Genomic DNA, 25,251 nt, shown 5'->3' on the forward strand with positions numbered 1-25,251 from the left:
GTACTTCAGGACGACTCGTCCACGCTAAACGATGAGACCCCCCCCCCCCCCCACTGCTGAGCTCGCCTAGATTGTGCAGGGGGATGAGCCTGCAAGGTGCTCGGACTTTAAAACTCAGACAAGATAGGCCTGTTTCACTAGAGTTGTTTTGGAAAGTTACCATTCGGTGAACTGGAAGTGCTCTAAGGTAATTAGACCTCGGAGGATTTACTTGAGAGCATTGTGCTGCAGCCTGCTGACAGCAATTCTCATTTTTCTGGTGAGAGCTCCAAGCAGGTTCATCATGGGAGAGAAAGGCAGGTTTTTTTGCAAATAACTTCCTCTCCATGTCACCACCACCCTCGTCGCTCCCATCTTGGAATAATGCCAAGCAGACTTTACTTGCAGTATTTGTGAGTGTCTACCCTGGTGCACATACTCGAGACAGCCAGAACCACCCTGTGCTGCGGTGATAACTGTGTTAAAAGTAGTGGTATAACAATGAAAAATAACAATTCACATTCATCAACAGCACTGCCTCAAAGGAAAATGTATAAGACGTTTATGGGCAACGGGTCATGCGCTATGAATTGAAGTGCCAAATTCTCATTTGAGACGGCTTGGCTATACAAAAAAACTCACTGGACTGCAGCAGTCAATACGATAATATAGATCATTTGATGCGTGCATCTAACTATGCACTTCAACATTTCTATTTTGAAAATACTGAGATTTGTCTTTTAGTGAAAGAGTATCAGTTATGGTTGGCATGAGTGGCGGTAGCAGGGATAAATCTATAAAATTCCAATTGTTAATAGGCATCTGTGGATGAAGCCACAATAAAGACACGTCCAACGGGAGGATGCATCTTGTCCATAATTCGGTGAAAATACACCGCACGGTGCTTCATGTAACTTCTGTAGCTGCAAAATTAAGTGTGGTGGAAACTCATTTTCCATTGTGCATCAAGAACACTGGAATGGAATTTAATTTTTCCATTGCGGGGAAAAAAACCCCACGATTAGGCAGCTGTCAAGATGCCTAAATGACATTGCAAGAAAATGGAGATGCAGTGACTAATGTTGATCATGATGGATGAAGGGTGTAGATTAAGTGATTACCATTGGAAACAATAACTGGCTGCAGATTAAAACGATCATTATCAGTCACCTATAATAATTATCTTGACCTGTATTCGAGCCATGAATGTTTTAATTATTGACATACAAAATTACAAGCATAAACAGGACCCCTAAAAGTCAAGCAAACATTTATTAATGCGTGCATCATTACAGCAAACTCAAATGTAATAGAACACGATTAACCACATACTGAATGTACTAAACGAAATGTCAAGCAGTTTAATACATCAGTTTTTACATCTGACGTTTAACAAAATATTCAATGTACCAAAAACAATGAAATTTAAACATTTGTAAATAACTAATGCTTGGTATCAAATATCTGACAACTTCAAATCAACAAGTATGTTTTAACTTTACAGACGGGGAAAAATATTTAAAGTCTATGGCAACTACTTTATATATAATCAAGCAGGCAAGGACCTCACACTATATCAATGGCTGACAAACTCACTAAGGCTATGAGGTACCAGAATATGAAAGGTTATATACATCACTGAATCAAGGTAAGCAACCAACGTGGAACCGTAGAAATCTGGGCTTTAATGGCCTGTGTGTTATAAAGCACCCAGTTTACATTATCTTGAAGGAATTGTGGGTAATGTGTAGACCAAGCTAAAAAAGACAACATCCAACCCACAACAGCTATAATTAGCCAGTAACTCTAGAGGGAGGGGGGAGCTTGTGATGTCACTGCGGTGCTGCTGCCATTGCAGCAGCTGGTGGAGTAGCCACATCCTCACTTGGAGCTGGATTTCCTTGCTCTACTGAAAACAAAAAGAATTACCTGTAATGTCTTCATCATCTTTTGCGCAACAATCCACACGTCACAAACCCGTAGACCAACATGACAGACTACACCGCATCATCAGAACTATAAACTTATTACAAACATGGTATAAATATTTGTATTAAAATAGAGGGATGTATGCCATGTGGGGTGAGGGCAAACTGTTGTGGTTCCACCAATGGTAGCTGGAGTACCAGCAGCTCCTGGCTGACGGGCAAATATTCCACATGGAGCAGTTCAAGTAAGCGGAGATCTAGTAATAGGTTTTACCCTTTTAACTGGCACAAAAAACTGACACCTTTATTCAAGGCATCATGTTTGCAATAACCACAACACAAGCAGTCAAAATGCAAACAAAGAGACAACTCTGATAATAATATGAACTGTCCTTGAATTTGATTGGTCCACACCCGAGACGGCTTTTCTTAGAGCCTAGTCTCCACTGGTGTTGGACCAGAAGATGCCAAAAGGCCTTTTGGCATCTTCAGACTAGGCTCTAAGAAAAGCCGTCTCGGGTGTGGACCAATCAAATTCAAGGACAGTGCATATTATTATCAGAGTTGTCTCTTTGTTTGCATTTTGACTGCTTGTGTTGTGGTTATTGCAAACATTATGCCTTGAATATAGGTGTCAATTTTTGTGCCAGTTAAAAGGGTAAAACCTATTACTATATCTTGTTACTGGCAAAGGAGGTATCATAATGTAAGCGGAGATCACCAACATCATAAATATCATGATAACAATTAGCAACCGAGTGCAATTATACATAAATTAATGAGATGGATCATAATATGAACTGTAACAGTTTATCCCCGGTATAAACCAAAACATATCTACACCAGGGCATTATTGATTATCCCATTCGAACAAAATATTTGGCCAGCTCATGGCTGGATTGAATTGAACCATAGCCAAAATAGACACAAGTAATGTGCAAACATACACATATACAGTGAGGGGAAAAAAGTATTTGATCCCCTGCTGATTTTGAACGTTTGCCCACTGACAAAGAAATGATCAGTCTATAATATTAATGGTAGGTTTATTTGAACAGTGAGACAGAATAACAACAAAATCCAGAAAAACGCATGTCAAAAATGTTATAAATTTATTTGAATTTTAATGAGGGAAATAAGTATTTGACCCCCTCTCAATCAGAAAGATTTCTGGCTCCCAGGTGTCTTTATATACAGGTAACGAGCTGAGATTAGGAGCACTCTAATCTAAGCTTGTTACCTGTATAAGACACCTGTCCACAGAAGCAATCAATCAAGATTCCAAACTTTCCACCATGGTCAAGACCAAAGAGCTCTCCAAGGGTGTCAGGGACAAGATTGTAGACCTACACAAGGCTGGAATGGGCTACAAGACCATTGCCAAGCAGCTTGGTGAGAAGGTGACAACAGTTGGTGCGATTATTCGCAAACAGAACAAACACAAAAGAACTGTCAATCTCCCTCGGCCTGGGGCTCCATGCAAGATCTCACCTCGTCGAGTTGCAATGATCATGAGAACGGTGAGAAATCAGCCCAGAACTACACGGGACGATCTTGTCAATGATCTCAAGGCAGCTGGGACCATAGTCACCAAGAAAACAATTGGTAACACACTACGCCGTGAAGGACTGAAATCCTGCAGTGCCCGCAAGGTCCCCCTGCTCAAGAAAGCACATATACATGCCCGTCTGAAGTTTGCCAATGAACATCTGAATGATTCAGAGGACACCTGGGTGAAAGTGTTGTGGTCAGATGAGACCAAAATGGAGCTCTTTGGCATGAACTCAACTCGCCGTGTTTGGAGGAGGAATGCTGCCTATGACCCCAAGAACACCATCCCCACCGTCAAACATGGAGGTGGAAACATTATGCTTTGGGGGTGTTTTTCTGCTAAGGGGACAGGACAACTTCACCGCATCAAAGGGACGATGGACGGGGCCATGTATCGTCAAATCTTGGGTGAGAACCTCCTTCCCTCAGCCAGGGCATTGAAAATGGGTCGTGGATGGGTATTCCAGCATGACAATGACCCAAAACACACGGCCAAGGCAACAAAGGATTGGCTCAAGAAGAAGCACATTAAGGTCCTGAAGTGGCCTAGCCAGTCTCCAAACCTTAATCCCATAGAAAATTTGTGGAGGGAGCTGAAAGTTCGAGTTGCCAAATGTCAGCCTCGAAACCTTAATGACTTGGAGAAGATCTGCAAAGAGGAGTGGGACAAAATCCCTCCTGAGATGTGTGCAAACCTGGTGGCCAACTACAAGAAACGTCTGACCTCTGCCAACAAGGGTTTTGCCACCAAGTACTAAGTCATGTTTTGCAGAGGGGTCAAATACTTATTTCCCTCATTAAAATGCAAATCAATTTATAACATTTTTGACATGCGTTTTTCTGGATTTTTTTGTTGTTATTCTGTCTCTCACTGTTCAAATAAACCTACCATTAAAATTATAGACTGATCATTTCTTTGTCAGTGGGCAAACGTACAAAATCAACAGATCAAATACTTTTTTTCCCTCACTGTACACACTCGTACACAAAAGGCATATCCATCTATATATTTATACGTATCACACATACCCACAAACTCGCACTGAAGCACATACGCATGCGCTCAAGAACAAAAAGATTCACGACCATCACTCTCCGCGACAAGAATTGGTACCTGCAGTGACGACAACTGACCAATGTAGGTGTGTACCTGGTGCTGGGCTGCTCTCCGTAGGGGTGCCATCTTGAGCAGAGGGGCCCATGGCTGGATTCTGGGTCCTGGTGGACACAGCTCCATTGGACGGTGATCCTGCACCACTGGAGCTGGCTGCTCCTGCCGATGACTGCTGCTCTCCTGCAGCGGCTGTGAATGAAAGTGGCGCGATCAGTTCTGTCTGCGCCAAAGCCTCACAGGGAACCTTTGTTTAAACTTGTAGGTCCAGAGACTTGCACAATACAGTCACGAATACAATAAAAAAAAACCACTACAGCACAATATTTTGAAAGTAATGGCAATACTCGCATTCTACCCAACCACACGCCATATGCTCATTGAATGTGTACCCATTTATAATGCGAGATGGACAAGGTGGGGCACGATTTAGTAAACTTGCCCATTGTTTCAACTGTCGTGCCGGGAGGTTGAATCAATGACCACTGGATTGTAAGTCCAGTGTGATAACCATTACAAGATGGGCAGCATTCGCATGGATGTTTGGCAACTCAATGCACGCAAGTAGAACATAGCCGATAAATATTTACCTTGTGCAGGTGTTGACGACTGGGCTATTGCAGACTGTGGCAGATTTTGCTGCTGAGCTCCTGAAGGCTGCGGCTGGCCATCAAGGACCCCAGTCCCACTCGGTGCCGCTGGCACGGGTCCGGCAGCGTTGGCAGGCTGCACGGTCGGGCTCGGCTGTGCACTGGACGTGCTGGGAGGGTTGCTCAGTGAAGGCTGCTGCACGTGGGGCGGGTGGATGGGTTGCGGTGGGGCGGCGGCTACAGGGCCTGGAGGAGGGAGGTGGTGCTGATGCTGCATCTGCTGGAAGTGATGCTGCCGGGCCCTCATCTCCGCATACTTGAGCTGCTCCATGTGGAAGGCCTGCCTGTCGGCCAGGAGCTGCTGCCGCTGGTACTCCAGCTGCCATCGGTGGAATAACGTGTTTTTAGCAGATTCTCGTCAACAGAGGTGTTACGGATACTCGTGCGGATCGCGTCGATTCGAACACCTTTTGTTCACATTTGTCAATCAAGAGGCTAATAATGTGTGTAGCCATACACTTTAATTACTTGGTGAACTTCTGTCAACTGCAGACAACTATCCTAATATCCCAGTTGACTTAAAATGTTTTTTCAAGTTAAGTTTATTTTGTTTAACCAGCTGAGAATTGACGAGTGATCTGGCTCACCAAAAGGATAAATACAAAGTACAACAAAGAAGCAAACAGAACAGAGCAAAAATAATCGAATAGAAATTAAAAGCAAAAACAGTAAAATACGAATTTAAATCTGCACAAAAATGTACATCAAAATGTAGTCAAATACATACCCAGTAACGAACACAACAAATTCTAGAATAAAATGGAATTAGGGTGATTCTTGCACAAGTATGTAAACAGACAAAGATGTTTGTCAAATACAATTGCAAGTAAAGTGTTTTAGATTTGACAGCATGGGTATCAAATAATGATTTAGATACTAGAGTTAACCAAGGCCATTTTTGAGGTAATGGATTTCCAGGTGCGTGAGGCATTAACAGAGAATTAATAATAACCATGTGATTTCTTTGTTCTAGGTACAATGCACTATAGATTGAGGGTTTCGTTCCTGTATAAACATACTTTAAAGAGACCAAGTTATATGTATGCATTAAAGCTGCACTTGGCCCATTGCGTCTTCCTCTCGAGTTGAAAGTGCGTGATAACCGGTCATCAAGTTCAGATTACAGTGATGAGTGAAATAGTTTGTAAGAAAGTGCAAGATGGATTGAAAGATAGGATTTTGCACATCCAAAGCAGATTTAGAAGGTTAATTTGTATATGTCAGCAGTCTAGGAGAGGCATAAGGGTAATAGATATCAAATACTTGTGTAGATCATAAACATAAATTAAAAAATACTATTGAACTGCTTTTTATGTATTTCATAGACTAGAGATTCCTCCTACAAAATTTACAGGGCAATTCGAAATCAATGTGCTTAAAATGTTAATGTTGTAGTAAGGGAGTTCCAATGGTGTTTCAAGCAGACCAAAAAAAGATAGCTTGTGCGTTTTGCTCACCGCTTCTCTCTCGCGATCCATAATGCTTTCAAGCTCTTCAAAGTGCCTCAGCTTGATTTCAAGTTTCTTCATCTGCGTCTCCACCAGCAGAGCCACCAGTGACTTTATCTTCCGCTCTTCCACAGCCGCTAGATGCTGCAAATAAACAAACATGCATGAGCACCGAGCTGAGAGGCGCGGACAGCATGGAGGTATACGTTTATGCCAATAGAATCATAGAAGTGTAAACAATTAAACCGTGCCTTGGCTTTAACAGCAGCCGATGCGAGGGCAGAAGCAGCAGCAGTGGCAAGGTTTCCTTCCCCGATATCGCGCTCCATTTTCTTCTTTTCTCCATTCTCAGCTTTCTCCTTCTCAATGGCAGTCTCATTCTCTTTCTCTTCTGCATCCTTTTCACTTTCTGTGGAGCAATTGCATGAGTAGTGACACTTGTCCCGCGACAGGTATAGGGACAAAACTGGCCAATCTGGAAAAACCCCAGAACTACCGCGCTCTCTCTCTCTCACCTTTGCTCTTGTCCTCCTTGCTCTGGTTTTCCCACTCCATGACACCATCCTCCGCTTTCTTCTCCCCCTCCGCTGCCTTTTCCTTAGGACCTTCCTCAGCGCCCTCTGCTGCCTTTTCCTCCTGTACAGGAGATGACATTCAAAAAGGTGACATTTATCCAGCATTTTAAACACATAAATGTTTTTGTCAGTGGGTATAATGATAAAGTAATTTGGTGCACTCCCAGCCCGCTTAAACCCAACGGGATGTGGTAATACGGATTATTTTACAATTTTAAATTAACCTTACATATACTCAGCTTTTGACAATTTGCAATAATATTAACTAAAAATATGGAAAGTTCAGAAGTAAAAAATCATGAAATATGCATGCTGCTCAATTAAACCATAAACTTCTCGGGACCAGTTCACTTTCTTTTTAACTTAAAACTTTCGTGACTACAGGAATTCATATTCTTTGTTTTCAGTAAAGTCACATAGATAGAAAATAAAAATCCAAAATAAAAACAAAAAACCCACGACTATCGACGTGACTTTACTGAAAGAACCAAAGATTACAGTTCACTTTCTGTTTAAAGTTACAATAAATTTTGACCTATAAAGTGCTGCAATTATAACATTTACCTTTAACACTCTAATATGAACTGAAAGGCCAATTCTATAGCTATCAGAACGAAATAAGGTCAATAATAAAATGCTGTATTTTATGTCACTTTAACTTGGTGTCAAACATCCTACACCTTGTCTCACATTACAACGCTGGATTGCACCACCAACCAGCATGATTAAAAGATGCATTTAATCGACATCCCAATCTCACCTTATCATCTTTCTTTTCATCACTTATCTGGCTGTCAGCTTTAGGCTCCTCGGTGGGCTCCTCTGCACGCACACAACGGGGAATAATAAGTCTCTGACCTTCACACACGACAACCAAATGTCTATCTCATACCATGAGGACTACAAAACAGAGAGGTAAAAAAACAAAGACATCCTTTACAAATGCCATACGATCAATCGTGTGAAATGCATAAGTTAAAGTTAAAAACCCCGTTTGGCTTCCTCCAGCACGCACGCAGTAACACGCGTACCAATCTTCTCCTGCTGCTCGGGTGCCGTGCCCGCTATGCCACTGCTCTCCAACCCGAACGAGGGGTCGGCCTTGCCGGACGACTTGGCTGCCTCCTCCACTTTCTTCACGTGCGTCTCCACCAGGGCCGAGGGCACCTCTTCCTTCATCTTCTGGAACTCATCTGCAACGCACCCAATCAAGTGCACCGGGTAAGCCAAGCGTTCCCCTTCGTGCACACTTGCCGTGACGCTCACGCTGGGCAATCAAGTGACATAAGCGCCACAGTAAGTACATTTATAAACGCCAAACTCTTATAAACCTAGGTTATCACGAGTGCGCAATATTCATATTGAAAGCACTATTAAACAGTTCTCTCTTGTACTTTCTACTGAACTCATTAAATGTCTGGAAAGAGTCTCGAACACGGAGCGGCAGTGAGTTCCAGGCCATTGGACCATTGACCGCAAAGCTGCGTGGTCCAAATCTCAATTCATCCAGCATCTCAGCAGCGCAATAAGTGTTTTTCCAGGAATTATCCCATGGGGGGGGGGGGGGGGAAATACTTAAAAGGAGATGGCATTTCCACAGCATTAATGTAATTACTTGTTTTGGCTAGTGATATAACAAAATGTAAAAAAATAGACACATCCAAACATTTAACACAACAGTTTCTATTTAAATATTTTTAATAACCGTTTTTGCACAAACTTAGCTATGTCCCACGCTCCAGTAGACTATAAAAAATGTGCCCGTTGACTTGATCTTCCACAACACTTCTCACCCCAGTAGTTCTACCTTTCCATATACAACAGCCTTCTACACTGCGGCACGGATAAACCTGTACAGAAATACCTCTGATATCAACAACAAAAAAGCTGTATTTATATTTTCCAAGTTTCTGTCCAAATGCCAAACATTTAAGTCCCCCCCCCCCTTCTGTGACCCAGCCTTCCCAGCAGAACCAACTTACCCAGGGCGGCCTTCGCTGCGGCGGTGGCGACGCGTGGGTCCACGACGGACGCGAGGAACGCCACGGTGCTCATGACGGGGTTGCCAACCTGGCTGAACGGGACGGGCTGGTAAGCGAGTGGTCCTAATGAGCTCAGAGAGCCCACACCCTCCTCCAGGTAGGGGTCCTCGATGGGCAGCCGCAGGAAGTGCAGAATGCACTCGTCCTGCGTGCGGCTGCCCACGTGCTCCGACACTTTGTTCCAGTCATCCTTGAACATTTCCAGGCCCTGCCGCAGAAACACGCCGAAAAATGCCAATGATTAAAGGCCCCAAAGCAAATGCAGCTCCAATATGGCTTTATGTTATTGTAAAAAGGACGAGCAAATGAGGCATTCTTTATGCAGTTATACATTTTAAGTACAACACAACTTTTGGACACATTTTACTCACTTCAAGTAACAATAGAGTTTCCTGGTCAGTCCAGTCTCTGGCACCAGAACCAGCTATCTTTGACTGCCAAAAATGTAAACACAAAACACAACAGTTAGAAACAATTGAAACTGTTCAAATTAACTGTACCTTACAAGCGTACAAGTATTTGTTTTAGGCTAAGTTAGCAGTCGTACATTTACAACATTTTCTTATTATCCAATATTGTAGCAATATCTTCTAGTTCCCTGGTTAAATAGGTAGCCCAGAATCAGTTTCACAATACCCTGGTGGCAGCTGTAAAACAGCCAACCCTTGTGCTTGTTACCTTAGCAGATGTGCCATCCTTTTTGGCATACATGTCTGACCGCAGTCCAAAGTTTTGGAGTTCTCCCGTCTTCTCCTTCGCTTTGTCCGAGTTGTTTGGGGTGGGTTGCACGGACGCCACCTAACAACCCACCAGACACTTATACCAGTGAGTATAGCACCATCTGAAGTATTCAAGTAGAGTAAGTTAAGAAATGCTACCCTCGAGAGAGACAGGTGAGCATATGTTTTAAGTGAACTCTGTTCGAATCCCAATAGATATTATTACACAATTCAGACATTAAAATTTCCAATAATGCATTCCAATGATGGATTTACTATAAAGCTTAGTATCATTATGACAATAAGCTGTAAAAATGAGAAGCAATGCTTCATGTGAAACCACAAAGCAGTCATTCATCCACTGCCTTTGCAAAGGAATGGATGGAATTTAAATTTGTAAAAATTACATTTTTAAAGTAGAACAGAATGAACATGTGTAATTAGAAGCACGTTGTTTCACCATTTGGAGCTGAAAAATGGGGGCAACAGCAATTTATTAATCCACTACTGGATGACGGCCTCCCACCACCATGTCGGTCATGGGGGCTGTTTTAAAATACTTCACCACGCTGGTCAGTGAGGTGGGGGGAGGGGACAGGACCGGTTCAGATACCACTCGCCACTTGATATACTGGCTGTGGCTGGGAATCGAACTCAGGTAGCAGTGTGTGTGGCGTTTCGCTCTACTCCCTACACAGTGCGTACCGGAGTGGTTTTTGGTTGGAGGGGCACCAGGCCGGAGGGGGTGTCCACCAGCACGTGGAAGTGAGAAGTCGGTGGCGGTCCCATGGCTGCTGGTCGGCTATCAGTATCCACCTGGTAGTTTATGAGGCCCCATTGCTCGAGGAATGCATGGGCTCTGCAATTTAAACCCCACAAAATAAGAATATACATTCAACATTAAACCATACGGGAACCTTTACGTGATTCTACAAAGGTTATTTAAATTTCTAACTAATGAGCATAATTTAGGTTGAAAATCGATATGTGATCACTTGTGATACTCACCTCATGATAGCACACACATCCCCAGCAAGGTTGCGACGGCAGGCGGTGCTGGTCAAGTACTCTTGGGGATTCAGCCGATACGTGTCGATCATGAAGTTACGGTATGCCAGGTACCTGTCCACACACCACAAGTAAAGTCATTCAATAAGGGACCTCCACTTGACTCGCTCGTACATATCAAAGTTTCATCCAATGAATGTAAAAAATAAATAAGCACATTTACATCATGCGTAAAACAATTTGTGAATTGCCGCTTACACTTCTGGGGTTTTGGACTTGTTCTTCCCATTGAAGAACTCGGGTAGGGCACGTCGTTCGATAGCATGAATGCTGAAGGAACATGAAAAACAGAGCCATGTAATGACATACATTTGCAATCAACATCTGTACTAGGGGGCATATAAATGGCACGTAATGGGCAAGCTACATTTGTGCAACTGCGTTTCATGCCCCACATTATAAGGTTTGCGTCGCAGTTTCGCTGGATCACCTGTTGTAGTCGAACCAGGCAGCGTAGCTGGGCACGACGATGTGGTGCATCTGGTCAGTTACGTTGTCCTCCAACTGGTCGGGGTTCTTTGCCTGATCAGGCTTGGGTCCCACAACAGTCTCGCCCTCCTTCACACAACCATTACAGCCACAACATCAGAAATAGTTTTATAAATGTTTAGATTGTTGATACAGAGATTAGACAAATATTACACATTGTAATGAAAATGGCCCTGGCTATTTACAAATTAACCATTGCGAAAGTATAGTTAAATTAAAGTGTACACCTTACCTTGGTTATAGACTCCACTGTTTTATCAGTCTGCTCTTCTGCAAACAAAAACAAGAAATACATGTAGCCAATTACGGTTCACAAAAGGGAAATTAATGCTATTTGTGCACGTAATAAATACCAGAAAGCCATTTCTTCACTTAAAGCAGGATATGTTGCTCTCTAAACATGCTCTTCAGAGTGATCTCTGACCAGTCTTGGGAGGCTTGTTCTCTTCCACACTTGGTGCCTGCGACGAGTTGTCTCCATCACGACTGGAGTCCTCTTGGTCTTCCTCCCGCTGACCCCTCTTCTTACCTGACGGAGTAGCCGGCCTATACGACAGCGAAAAAAAACGCAAAACAAGCAAAGCAACATCAAACAAGAAAAATCATGAATTGCATAGATTATTTAATGCTCTAAAACATGCATTTATCCTCAGAATCCTTTAACGAGCAATAAGAACATTATCTTCCACGCTGCACAAGATGCCGTCGCATGTAATGACATGAACTGGAAGGGAGGCGTGGCCAATGCCGTGTGATGTCATTGCCTTGGCTGAAGAGGATGAACCATTTTGCACTGTTCTTTAATTGCAAAGTTTTGGGCAACCCTGTGATCTATTCGCCTTTTTCTAAAGGCTAAGTCCTTAGCAGCAATACAACTGTATTATATTTATATCAGATCTTTACAAGATTATTGTGAGCATGATACGGGGTAGATAGATAGATACAGCTGATACATGAAGAGCTTTCAATCCATATTGGAAAGCTTCAATTATTCCGATTTTATCAGCAGAAATGTATGCAACTTTAAAATATTGCACAGCACCAAGAATATGAAAGATGAAAAGCATGCTGGTTAGACACAAACCCTTTCTTGATGTTCTTTTTCTTGGTGTCTACGGGTGGTGGAGATGGCGAGCGTTTGCGCTTTTTCATGCTGCTGCCTCTTCTCTCCCTCCGGTCCGACTCGGGGCTGTTGGCCTGAGAGGCAAACACAAGACAACCGTTATTCTCTATTGAATTAATCCAAAGGGGAAAAATAGTCCTAAAAATATTATTAAATATTATGCACGTTTTAACAATATCACCATAAAAGATGCACAATTTTAGATGTATTGGTAGGTTTCTTCTTATAATACTATGTTATTGTCATCTAGGCCTCACCTCATCACCAAGAGTCTTGGCAGAAATTTTTTTCCTGGTACTGACGGTATTCCGAGAGTCATCCACTTCGTAATCCTCCTCATTCATCCACTCATTAAACGTGTCTGTGTCCAAGATCCATTTGACGTGCACCTGGAAGTTAGCAACACAAAGCAGCGTTAGTAACCATCTCAAAGAAAACGTTAAAAAAATAATGTATTTAGGAACCATTGCACCTAACAGAGAACATTTTCCCACCTTCCAGGGTCCATTCCGTGGGGGCATGTCCTCTACTTCAGCGTCAACCTCATTAGCCATCAGCCATGTGTCATAGCTGTGAAAAAAATATACATGTGCAGGTTAGCTCTCGATTTTTGGACGTTCAGTTTACAAAATTTCACGTGAACACAACTGACAAACTATGGACATGTTTCGATTAACCAAATCGAATTTCCGGGTTCACGAAATTTCACATGGCACCGCACCATGACATCAAACAAGAACCACCTAGGAGGCAACGTCATCTATCCGCAACAGCGTCACGGTATCCCGACATGCAGATCTTTTTGTGAGTTCCCTGAAAAGGTGACTTTTGTTTTAAGTAAATTATTATTCAATAGTTTTAATATTTGTTCTTTATTATTTTGTATTGTGAAAAGTGATGCGTGTATATTTTTAGGTTAGGAGGTGGAATGACTGTCCGAAACGCTTCCATAATGTTTTGCCCTTCAACTAATGGAAAAAGCCATTCCGATTTACAAAATATGTGTACTTAAAGTGCAGAGATATTTAATTTTACATTGGACTAAAACAAATAATTTATTTATATCGACTACTTGATACATTTCTGCTTCCATTTTAAGGAATATTTTGCGTTTGGGAGGAAACCATTGCAGATGGATTAAAAGATCCGCATACTGTACTGCCATCCTGTGGCCTGGTATTCCCGCAGGTTTGAAAATTTCACAAATCAATATGATCTACCCTGTACTTCATCCAGAGCAATGGTAGGTGGATGAAACGCATGCATTACCATGCTTTATGTTTCAGCATTTCAGCAAAGTCATGCACTCTTAACATTTTAATGAATGGGTATGAAACTGCAAGCACCTGTGTACAAATGTAAAAACAGTCTGAATTACCTGTCAGGATAGAAGCCCCAGTGCAGGAGCATTTGGCGATCCTTTTTCATTACAGGCCGCACCCACTCATCTGCAAGATCAAGGCATTCAAATGATCATAATGCTTTTGATAAGATGTACCAGATATTTCCCACCGTGAAGGGAATAACATGCACAAGTGAAACTATGAAAATAAACATGCTTTTGCAAATTCCATAGTTGTATACCTTCATCGTGGTTAGCTGGAAGAGGAAAGACCACGTGAGAAGCATTTGATTTGTCATCCGTTAGCGATCCCTGTGGCAAGGTACATATTGACACCCGACTTTAGCAACTTACTCAAACAAAAGTTGTGCATCATCTATCATCTACAAAAAACTACAATTTACTTTTTAAATATTTCGACGATAAAAAGTCAACATCTAAATGAATTTTAAGGATGATATATACATCAAACATACCTGATGTCGTTTCACTATATCCTTGAGTTTGCTTGCCAACTTGTGATCAATATCAGGATGAAGGTAGATATTTGGCCTAGACAAGCAATTATTCTGTAAGGGATGAACAAAAACATATCAACCACAAATGAGAAACAGATATGATAAGTGTTCAAACTTTGTTGTGAAAACAGTTGGGTAAAAAACACAAACCTGTACAAGCAGTTTTTCGATGGTCATGAACATCTCTACATTGCGGTCCATGCGAGATGGATTTTGGAAATCAAACCGCCTCCTACACAAAAACGTAAACAAATTTGCAAATTAATGTACCACGAGACCAAACTTTCATAACTTAAGCAATTCCTTATCAAATGTATCCAGACCAACCCAACCATGAGGTCCCTTACTGTAATTTGCAAATATATCAATTGTACTTACCATCCCTGGTCACTTTTAAATTTGTACACAGCGGCCAAGATTTGACACAGAGACCCTCCAGCTTTGAAATCCATGAAACACTTCATCTGCAAGAAAAAGCACAAACCAATATCTTCAAAACTACTCAAAATGTAAAGTTTGTAAATAGCGGTGGTGTTACGGTCAGCATACTGCTGTGACCGGAGTTTGATCCTAGCCGAGCTAACATTATTGGCAAACTGATATCTGAATTAGTCTTGGGCTCCCTTTTTATCAACCTACACTGACCCAACATGGTGAAGTATGGTCAATAGCCCCCATGACCACTGTGGCATGGGAAGGCCTTCATCTATCTATTGCAGTAAGATAATGTAATAGGTATCTTATTCATACTACTGCACATTAAACTGCACATTTCACTTGTGAGACAGTAATAGACGCGTTTGATGGAGTTCATGCATGAACATTGTAATGTCTATGCTTAATTTATATTTGACTGTGACTCTGCCAAAGATTCTGGCCAAACTACTTCGTAAGTGGCATCCTTGTATCTTGATAGTAATAGCTTGTTTATTTGTATTTCTCAATAAGTATTAAAGGGCACGGTAAATGCAAGACTCACCGGAATCCGAGTGAGAGGGGGATTGCTGACATGCTTTCCCATAACTTCCTCTTGGAACTGCAGTAGCTGAATCACCAGGCCAGCGAGAGATTTGTTGGTGGGAGGCTCTGCCTGGATGTACTGCACACAGAACCACACACCACCAATCCAGTACAATGTTGTCCCCAAGTGACTGTACAATACCAGTCCCAGAAATCATACAAGTAAAATAAAGTTTGCGTGCATAAACGGACAGTGCAAATCTGGCAATAATTCGGTGATCACATTTAATGGTTGAGCTTCACCAGTCTTTCCCTGAAACAGTTTTTGGATGTTTACATGTCACTTTAGAATCTAATTAGATATAAATAATACTTCCAATATTAATTCCTAAAGCATCTGTATGAAGGTGGTCTCAAAAAGCTCAAACAATATTTGGGAAAATTGATGAGAAGATATCGGAAGACACTTACCCAGCTTGAACTCAAACATGTAACTCCAAACCGTTATGTATAAGGCAAATTAGATAAACTATTTAAAGTCACAGTAAAGTAAGGTTAAAATTAAGCGGCCTGTCATGTGTTTACAAATATATCACTGCCCTGTATATGATATATTACCGCCCTGCGCAATATATACAGTACATGATAAACAGTTTTAAACAGGAATTAAAACACTGGAATATACATTGTTAATACTGCATATACAGAGTAGTGTGTAAGTGAAAGTGTCCACATACTAACAGACGTGGGGACATTTTACGTTCCTATGAATGTTTATCCATAGCACAGCCGATGTTGACGTCATCTTTACCAACTGGTGATTATATTATTATACTCAACCCAGAGATGATTAAAGGGCCGTGTCGACCTCAACTTAGATTTATATAAATGTCCAACAGCAGAAAAGATGTTCTCGTCGCTTAACTTCCACACACATTCGCTTGTTATATTGCAAAACTGCCACAACGCATAAACACCACGACTGCACAATGAAGAGATACTGCATATTTACAACAGATCAATTATTGATAATAATAAAAAACAACGAAATTAAAACAATACATCGAATTAAGCGCGAGCATCCACCGCCGCTATTGTTCCCGACGGACGCAACTTTGACGCAACAGAGACAAAATAACGCGAGCAGAACGTCAAAAACAAAGTTGACCCAACAACAAAATTAACCAAAGCAAATCCTAAAAACACAGCCACAAACGACGAACAAAAGCGGGAACGCGCGACAGCCCGACCAGGCAGACCACAACCACACGACCCCGCGCGCCTTTTCCACCCCCCACAAACACCAGAACCGAGGAGCCCTCAAAGCCGCCGCCTCTCCCCATCCCCACAACGCATCCCGCACGCCGTCACCAAACCCTCTCGCCGTTCGCCTCAAACTCCCCGCCGCACGACTTAAAACGCAACACCGAGCGCGTCAACGACGACCGTGCCAACTAAATGAAACGCCACCCGTCGCGATAGAGAACAATGGGCGGCCTGGTGCAGGCTTCGCTCAGCACCACACTCCCAGCGGCTTGTCGGCGACTGTGTGTGGGGACATCCCCGGCGATCGGATTCATCCACGTCCCGTACCCGTCTCTCGTCCTACACCGCCGCCGCCTCCTCCTCTCTACCCCGCGTCTCACCTTCTTGTAGTGCTTGCCCAGCCACTGTCGCACGTTGTCGAACTGCGCCACGGTGTCCGTCGACTCGAGGAACTTCACGTTGGGACCGCCGTCCTTCTTGCGCGCCGCCATGTTGTCCGCGCGCCTCGCCGCGCCGAGGCCCCGCATAGCTGCCCGCGGCGCTGCCCGCCGCGCCGCCTGCTGCCTGCTGCCCCTAATTATTATTTATTATTACTACTACTACTAGCACCACCACCGCCTTAAATAGGTTTATGTCGCGATTTAATTCGTGGTGGTTGTAGTAGTTGTAGTAATAATATTGATGATGATGATCCTGCGGGGGGGGGGGGGTTATCTACATATGACTCATGGATATCTGTGGGGAGGGGAAGAGCTTTATAGCTCATCGGATTTACATGCCTGTCAAAACCCCTTGTTCAGTGCCCGGCCTGATTACAGACCAATGCAGACTTTATTGGTCACCCCGTGCCCCTCATAACTCTCAACGTTCATCCTACAAAGTCCCATCACAAGGGAGCAACAAACATATATACAATCACCACTACTACACTCACCAACAGTACACTCACCACCACTACACTCACCACCAGTACACTCACCACCAGTACACTCACCACCACTAGACTCACCACTAGTACATTCACCACCAGTACACTCACCACCACTACACTCACCACTAGTACACTCACCAACAGTACACTCACCACCACTACACTCACCACCACTACACTCACCACTAGTACACTCACCACCAGTACACTCACCAACAATACATTCATCACGAGTACACTCACCACCACTACACTCACCACCACTACACTCACCACCGGTACACTCACCAACAGTACACTCACCACCACTACACTCACCACCAGTACACTCACCACTACTACACTCACTCACCACCACTACACTCACCACCACTACACTCACCACCAGTACACTCACCAACAGTACACTCACCAACAGTACACTCACCACCACTACACTCACCACCAGTACACTCACCAACAGTACACTCACCAACAGTACACTCACCACCACTACACTCACCACCAGTACACTCACCAACAGTACACTCACCACCAGTACACTCACCACCAGTACACTCACCAACAGTACACTCACCACCACTACACTCACCACCAGTACACTCACCACTACCACAATCACCACTACTACACTCACTCACCACCACTACACTCACCACCACTACACTCACTCACCACCACTACACTCACCACTACCACACTCACCACTACTACACTCACTCACCACCACTACACTCACCACCACTACACTCACCACCAGTACACTCACCACTAGTACATTCACCACCACTACACTCACCACTACTACACTCACCACCAGTACACTCACCACGAGTACACTCACCACCAGTACACTCACCACCACTACAGTCACCACTACCACACTCACCACTACTACACTCACTCACCACCACTACACTCACCACCACTACACTCACCACCAGTACATTCACCAACAGTACACTCACCACTAGTACATTCACCACCACTACACTCACCAACAGTACACTCACCACCAGTACACTCACCACCAGTACACTCACCACCAGTACACTCACCACCAGTACACTCACCACTACCACACTCACCACTACTACACTCACTCACCACCAGTACACTCACCACCAGTACACTCACCAACAGTACATTCACCACCAGTACACTCACCACCACTACACTCACCACCAGTACACTCACCACCAGTACACTCACCACTACCACACTCACCACTACTACACTCACTCACCACCAGTACACTCACCACCAGTACACTCACCACTAGTACACTCACCAACAGTACACTCACCACCAGTACACTCACCACCAGTACACTCACCACCACTACACTCACCACCAGTACACTCACCACTACATACATGTCAAACCCCTTGTTCAGTGCCCGGCCTGATTACAGACCAATGCAGACCTTATTGGTCACCCCGTGCCCCTTATACATCTCAACGTCCGTCCGAAAAAGCCCCATCACAAGGCAGAAACACAAACAAATAGACAAATATATTTAGTGTGTCCGTATTGAAACGGATGTTCACCGTATGGACCTGAAAACTCAATTTCCCTGTACAAGAATGCCGGTAAACCGCATGGGTTGACACGGTATGGGATTCCTCCAGTATAAATCAATATTCTGATATACTGACGTTGCTCCTAATTACGTTGTTTCTCCGTTACAACGTCGCCAACGAATAACGAAAAGTAATGCGAGTTTTTTTATTCACTCCAACGTCGTTTCGAAACGTTGGGTGATTTACCGGATACGATCGACTCGTTTCGTACGCTATTTATTGTGAGTTTCCATCTGTTTAAACCTCCCCCATACCCCCCCCCCCCCGTTTCAGTTTAGTTTTAGTTTATTTATTAGGCATAGCCCTGTGAGCAATGCGGCTCTTGGGTGCAACCGCAACAAACAAAAACAAGAAAACATCTTAAAGTGGCTACGCGCAACAGAAAAAAAATCCAGGATAAAAAAAAGCAGCAGAACGTGAGTGAAAAGACGACGATAAGTGTTGTTTGTTGCCTCTCCATTGAAGGGGGCTAGGGGAAACAACCTCCCCCTCCAGCTTCCCATTAATTTAGAGGCGATAACGGATGCGTTCACGCGGTTTTGATGCGGGAGAACGCGCCCTGGATACCGACTCTGCACTTGGCCGAGCTGCTGCGAATGTGGGAACAATGCGTGCTGAAGCTCGTACAAAAATCGGAGGAGGTACCCGAAGTGTGACCCCGTTGAGTGCTGCTGGAATATGACGAGGGGCAGCAGACGAGGCGATAGAAAATATGGAGAGTTTGTTGGCGACACAAGAAAACGCCAAATCGATATTTCAGGACTTAAAAAGAGTACGGGAGGGTTCAACTATCTCAGCTTTTTCAGCAAGCCGTGGTTTGTTCCAACGGTTTAAGCGTCCATACTCTTTGGTTCTATTCGGTAAAGTCACGTGGGTAAAAAATAAAACAACAAAAATCACGACGTTTCGGCCACAACGCAAGTGGCCTTCATCAGGTGAGATCCAACGCTGTCCTCTGGACAGTCCGGTCCCTTCACCTGATGAAGGCCACTTGTGTGTTGTGGCCGAAACGTCGTGAATTTTGTTGTTTTATTTTTTACCTACGTGACTTTACCGAATAGAACTAAAGAGTATGGATCCTTGCAGTTACGAAAGCTTCAAATATAGAAAAGGTTTAAGCGTCGTTTCAACCTGCAGAACCTAAAACATGACTGACGAGGAATCCAATTGCTGACTTGGGAGGCGACGGAGCAAAACAGTGGCCGCCACAATTTAAATCTATAATGGCAGAAGGTGGGCTACTCTCACCAGCAAGTTTTCAATGTTGACGAAACCGGTTTACATCTGCAAAGAAGAAAAGACAGCTTCACGGTTAAAAGCTGCTAAATTATCGTCTGACTGTTCTGCTTGGAGGCAACGCTTAGGGGTAGATGCCGACCATGCAGAGAAACCCAAGGGCCCTTCCCGAGCGGCTATTGCAGGAATAATCTCACTGCCATTTGGCGACCAAATAAAACAGCTCGTGTGACGATGGCTGCGTTCCAGGATCGGTTCGCATTGTAGTTTTGCCCTCTTTGTGAAGGATTACCTAACTGTGCCAGAAACAACCTGAACCACAAAGCACTGCAAATCCTAGCTAATGCACCTAGACATCATGTGAACCTAGACGATGTGGCTGAAATGTACGTGTTGGGGTTTTTTTTTGCCACGAATCACGACGTCGTTATTGCACACGACGATGGACCGAGGTGTAATTGCCACGTCCAATGCGTATTATACATCTGACCATGGGCCAGCTGATTACTGAAACTGTGAAAATAAGCCAACAATCATGGAGTTTTGGTGTGACTACAATATCAGGAAGTTCTATCGTTCTATCGATAATATTGGGGTGTCGTGGCAACACACCACTCAGATTTACTTTCACACACTACTCAGTAAACATGAGTGGTGCGTGAAAGTAAATCTGGCCTGAGTGTGTCAACGAGTTGGAGTGGTGGGGGAGGTTTGTAAAGACAGTGCCATAAATTCCACGTGAATTTGTTGGGCTGGCCAAACAAATTGGTTTTGACGAAGCGGAAGAAAATGATTGTGTTGAAATACAGCAAACCCCCCCCCTGAACAATGAAAAGTGAGAGGCGTTCAAATGTTTGTTTAAGTATTTATGGAAATCTCGATGGAGGATAACCCCAACATGAAACGAAGTTCTACATTTAAACGGGGTTTTGAAAGTCGATTTCACTGCTACAAGGAGAAGGGATGTCCAGAGCGACACACACGCTAGATAAGGCCCAGTGGGCGGATAAAGGCATGTAAAGAAATGCACACTATGATTATTCCTCCTACTACAAACATTATGATACATATGCTGTACATGACCATGTGACTATGTGCATTTGTATATGCGTTATGTGGGGAAGTATGGCCACACTACAACAGCCATGTCCCAGAAAGTGTGGGTGCAGCCTTAAGTTTGTCCATCAGTGTATCGATCAAGCCATGTAAAGGAACACGCATTACATACATGATGCATATGCTCGACATGACGACATACACACGTGTGTGTATGTATACATACATCATGTGGTGAAGTATGGTCAAACGACGTGGGGGGGCAACTTTCAACTAGCAGTGGATTATTAAAAGGAATGTATATACTAGATGAACCATTTACATATACCCCACTAAAATACTGTAAAAGAAAATAGAGAAATCAACATTTTAATCAAGCCCCTACATGTCTCCCACAAATCTCAAAACACGTATTAGGTATTTCAGAACTCACCTCCCGCGCTTTAAAAATACAGACGGTATATAGTTTGTTTAAAACCTTCAACGAAGGAAGAGGTCATTATAAATCAGTGGAGTATCGAAAACGGATAATCCTATATACCTTTTATTTCCAAGCCTGTACATGTATCTCACAAATATCAATACACGTATTAAACCTTTGAACTCGATAAAGATATAAAGTCATCGCTTACACAATATTCAATCACCTGTTGAGACCAGTGCCATTCTAAATCAGTGGCATATCTATAAATTATATATGTAGGATGCATATATGCAAATACATTTACACACTGTGTGCATATTCAGAGACACACTGACAGTGCATACAAGATGTACGTGTTAATATTTCAACTTTATTAAACTGTCAACTTTGTCGCCGGTTATAAAAGTCGCTGTCCCGGTCTCCATCGACCACAAAAAGAAAAACGACAGGAATGGGAATGTAAACTGACGGTAAATGTTACGAGTGAGTACAGATTTCACGCCCACAGTTCAGGATAAATTACAAATTGCTTGATGTGGATCATAGACGACTAGGTGGTTTGTATCGCAGCAGGAAACATGCAGCAGCAGTAGAGGGATTGGGCGGCAGCAGATTGCACAGCGGCAGCAATGTTTGATAACATTTACAATCTTGTTACATTCCTATTCCCCAAATTCGTTCTTTGCCATTGTGGCCTTTCGAGACGGCGTGGGTGGACGTCGGCCAACTTAAGCAACAACTGGTGACATAGTCACACACACAGTGATGACACTAGAATGAAGTTGGAATTGTAATCAAGGCTGTAGGAAACCTAAAATCTAAATTGTTTGCACATACGTGTTGTTTACATACCCAGACTGTGCATATAAATATAAACAGACACATATATGTGCACATATCCATTGACGGATAAGGACGTACAAATAATCCCACGCATACACACATCGGCAGGTGAACAAAGACAGCATAGCGGAATAAACTCAGTCAGCGTACACATTCAGACAGTCAAATAAATACATCCAAACGAGATCCTGTCAGATCTCAGTTGAAAAAGAGGCACCCAACAGTGATCAACTATCACTTACCTGGTTATAAAGATTACTCACTGTATTCACGACATAAAGCCAGTCACTAAGCCATGCAACCAGCCGTCCAAATCGTCATTCCCCCCCCACACCCAGGCAGCAACTCAGCGAAGCAGACGGCCGCGCACGTAGCAGCCACTACACACCACCCCCTACCACCACCACCACCCCCTCCAGCCACTTGGCCAGCCAGCTGGTCAGCTGGACACTTACCCAACAGGCACCGCACTGTACAAGGCACCAGCAGCACAAATGGAAATTGGCACCAACAATAATAATAGCGAGCGTTGGAGAGAGAGAGAGATACAAGGTGATAGATGGAGGGGCAGAGAGAGCGGCTGGCTTTTAGCATCACTGCGCTCGGTTCACCAGCAACAACGCCGGCAGCGACAAGAGAGCGAGATATTAAACATCGGCTTTCTGTATCACATCCCGCTGATGTAGGTGGACACTTCATTTTCAGAAGTAGGCACCACCATATCAGCAATAAAACGCAAAAAAAACGTGGCTTCAGGTCCACTCCTGCATTCCGAACCCACCCCAGAGAACAATGGCTTAAAATACACACCGCTGGCTGTCTATTAAGGGCAGTTCACCAACCTCAGCAGCAGCCCTTCAACCACCTTAGCGCCTTCATTATACTACTGGCTTCAGCAAGACTCGCTGTGTCAGCAAGAATCACTGGCTGCAGTAGCATTCGCTTCAGCAGCAGCAACGTGAGCAGGAATAGGACACGCGCAAGCACTGAAGGCTGATGCAGCAGAATTCACAATACACCCACCAGCAAGCCAGGGTGATATCTAGTGGCGTGAGCAAACGAACGAGCGACAAACACAATCCAGCAACAGCACAAGTGGCACAGAAGCAACAGCGACAGTCGATTCTCTCTCAACCCGTGCTCACAGGAATCAGGAGCTTGGCCGACTCCCTGGCCCCTGGCCACACTCCGTGCGCGTCCAGAAGCAGAAGAGGCAATGGGTCAAGCAGCAGCTCCCTCGTGGTGGTTGGCGATTGGAGTGGGAATGTCCGGTAAGGGGTGGGGGTGGTGTGGGGAGGCACACGCCGGGCACGGCGCATATATGCGAAGCTCTCCTTCGTGCGAGGTCAAGCGGGTGCGGGGTTGAACGGGAGAGGAGGGGGGAGGGCAGAGGAGGGGACGGGGACTGGAGGCCGAAGAGGAGGAGGAGGTGGTGGAGGTGGGGAGCTTCGGGTTCCAAGCATTCCAACGGTGGGAGGGGGGGGGGCTTTGCCCTGCGGGATGCTACACTGGCTGAAACTGAAAAAAATAATCTCGTGGTTGTACGCACATGCCAGTGGTGGCGAGGACAATTCAGTTCGTACCGCGCGCGCAGGTTTCTCGTCACGAACAGTGCGCGGAAACGCGTGGCTTGGCCTCTCTATTTGGACTCGTTTGTCATGCGCTCACGCTGTGGTTGTACCGAGATGCTCCGAGCGCCGCTGAATAATTTATAGACTGGATGGGTTTGCGCTCGAAACGCTCAAGGGGTTGCGCACACTGGGGTCTGGTTCGGCAGCTAATCTATAGAGGGCTTTGTTTAAAAAAAAACCTGCTTGCCAGAGCAGCCAAAAGTCAGTCTAGAGGTCAATGTATAGACATCCATTTGTGTTGTCGATATACAGTACTGGAGCACACAGTGATGTTGTGTTCTTTGGTTAAGTTCGAAGGACGAATTAGGACAAAACAAACCCATGGGATTCATATTTTTGGTTCTTTCGGTAAAGTCACGTAGAAGGGAAACAATAAAATAAAAATATAAAACAATTCAATTCTCACGACGTTTCGACTGCAACACAAGCGATCATCATCAGGTGTGAAAACCACAGCAAGAACAAGAACCACAACACAAATTTTTCTTGCTGTGGTTTTCACACCTGATGATGATTGCTTGTGTTGCAGTCGAAACGTGAGAATTTTATTGTTTCATATTTTTATTATTTTATAGTTTCCCCTTCTACGTGACTTTACCGAAAAGAACCAAGAATATGAATCCCTGCAGTCACGAAAGCTTTAAATCAAAACCCATGGGAATTTAGTTTTTAAGTAAGGTTGACAACTTATAAAAAGCTTGTGTTCAAACGTATTGCAAGCACGATGGTACAAGGTATGTTTCACGACTTTAATGTCAGTGGGTGGCGCAATTCTCCC

The 25,251-nt window shown here is 43.9% G+C and overlaps 1 protein-coding gene across 3 annotated transcripts; it reads right to left on the reverse strand.

The window, feature by feature from the left end:
- Positions 1 to 1,232: 1,232 nt before the first annotated feature.
- On the reverse strand, positions 1,233 to 24,116 carry SMARCC2 (SWI/SNF related BAF chromatin remodeling complex subunit C2). Of its 3 annotated transcripts, none has more exons than XM_032945758.2 (28): positions 23,988 to 24,116; positions 17,150 to 17,462; positions 15,523 to 15,642; positions 14,922 to 15,007; positions 14,694 to 14,775; positions 14,502 to 14,594; positions 14,268 to 14,337; positions 14,062 to 14,131; positions 13,178 to 13,253; positions 12,941 to 13,072; positions 12,645 to 12,757; positions 11,985 to 12,106; positions 11,793 to 11,830; positions 11,502 to 11,629; positions 11,270 to 11,341; positions 11,012 to 11,125; positions 10,709 to 10,862; positions 9,963 to 10,082; positions 9,656 to 9,718; positions 9,225 to 9,492; positions 8,274 to 8,435; positions 8,003 to 8,064; positions 7,183 to 7,303; positions 6,919 to 7,076; positions 6,677 to 6,811; positions 5,160 to 5,538; positions 4,609 to 4,761; positions 1,233 to 1,888 (listed from the first exon to the last, which is right to left on the reverse strand). In XM_032945758.2, the coding sequence occupies exons 2-28, from the start codon at positions 17,294 to 17,296 to the stop codon at positions 1,812 to 1,814; spliced, it is 3,315 nt and encodes a 1,104-aa protein (XP_032801649.1). In that variant the 5' UTR covers positions 17,297 to 17,462; positions 23,988 to 24,116; the 3' UTR covers positions 1,233 to 1,811. The 3 variants fall into 3 exon arrangements, with proteins under 3 accessions (XP_032801649.1, XP_032801648.1, XP_032801647.1); XM_032945757.2 differs by having other exon boundaries at positions 1,233 to 1,885; positions 8,232 to 8,435; XM_032945756.2 differs by having other exon boundaries at positions 8,232 to 8,435.
- Positions 24,117 to 25,251: the final 1,135 nt, after the last annotated feature.

This window comes from Petromyzon marinus, chromosome 4 (assembly GCF_048934315.1).
Source record: "Petromyzon marinus isolate PM22_M1 ecotype Great Lakes invasive population chromosome 4, UKy_Petmar_22M1.pri1.0, whole genome shotgun sequence".
NCBI classification, from domain to species: Eukaryota; Metazoa; Chordata; class Hyperoartia; order Petromyzontiformes; family Petromyzontidae; genus Petromyzon; species Petromyzon marinus.

Excerpts from the sequence above, each read along its gene's own strand:
- SMARCC2 (XM_032945756.2), bottom strand. The coding sequence starts at position 17,296 with ATGCGGGGCCTCGGCGCGGCGAGGCGCGCGGACAACATGGCGGCGCGC. Across the intron at positions 14,132-14,267 it reads TCCAGCTAACCACGATGAAG|ATGAGTGGGTGCGGCCTGTA; the intron begins GTATACAACTAT and ends TTGATCTTGCAG. Across the intron at positions 11,831-11,984 it reads GAACAAGCCTCCCAAGACTG|AAGAGCAGACTGATAAAACA; the intron begins GTCAGAGATCAC and ends TTTTGTTTGCAG.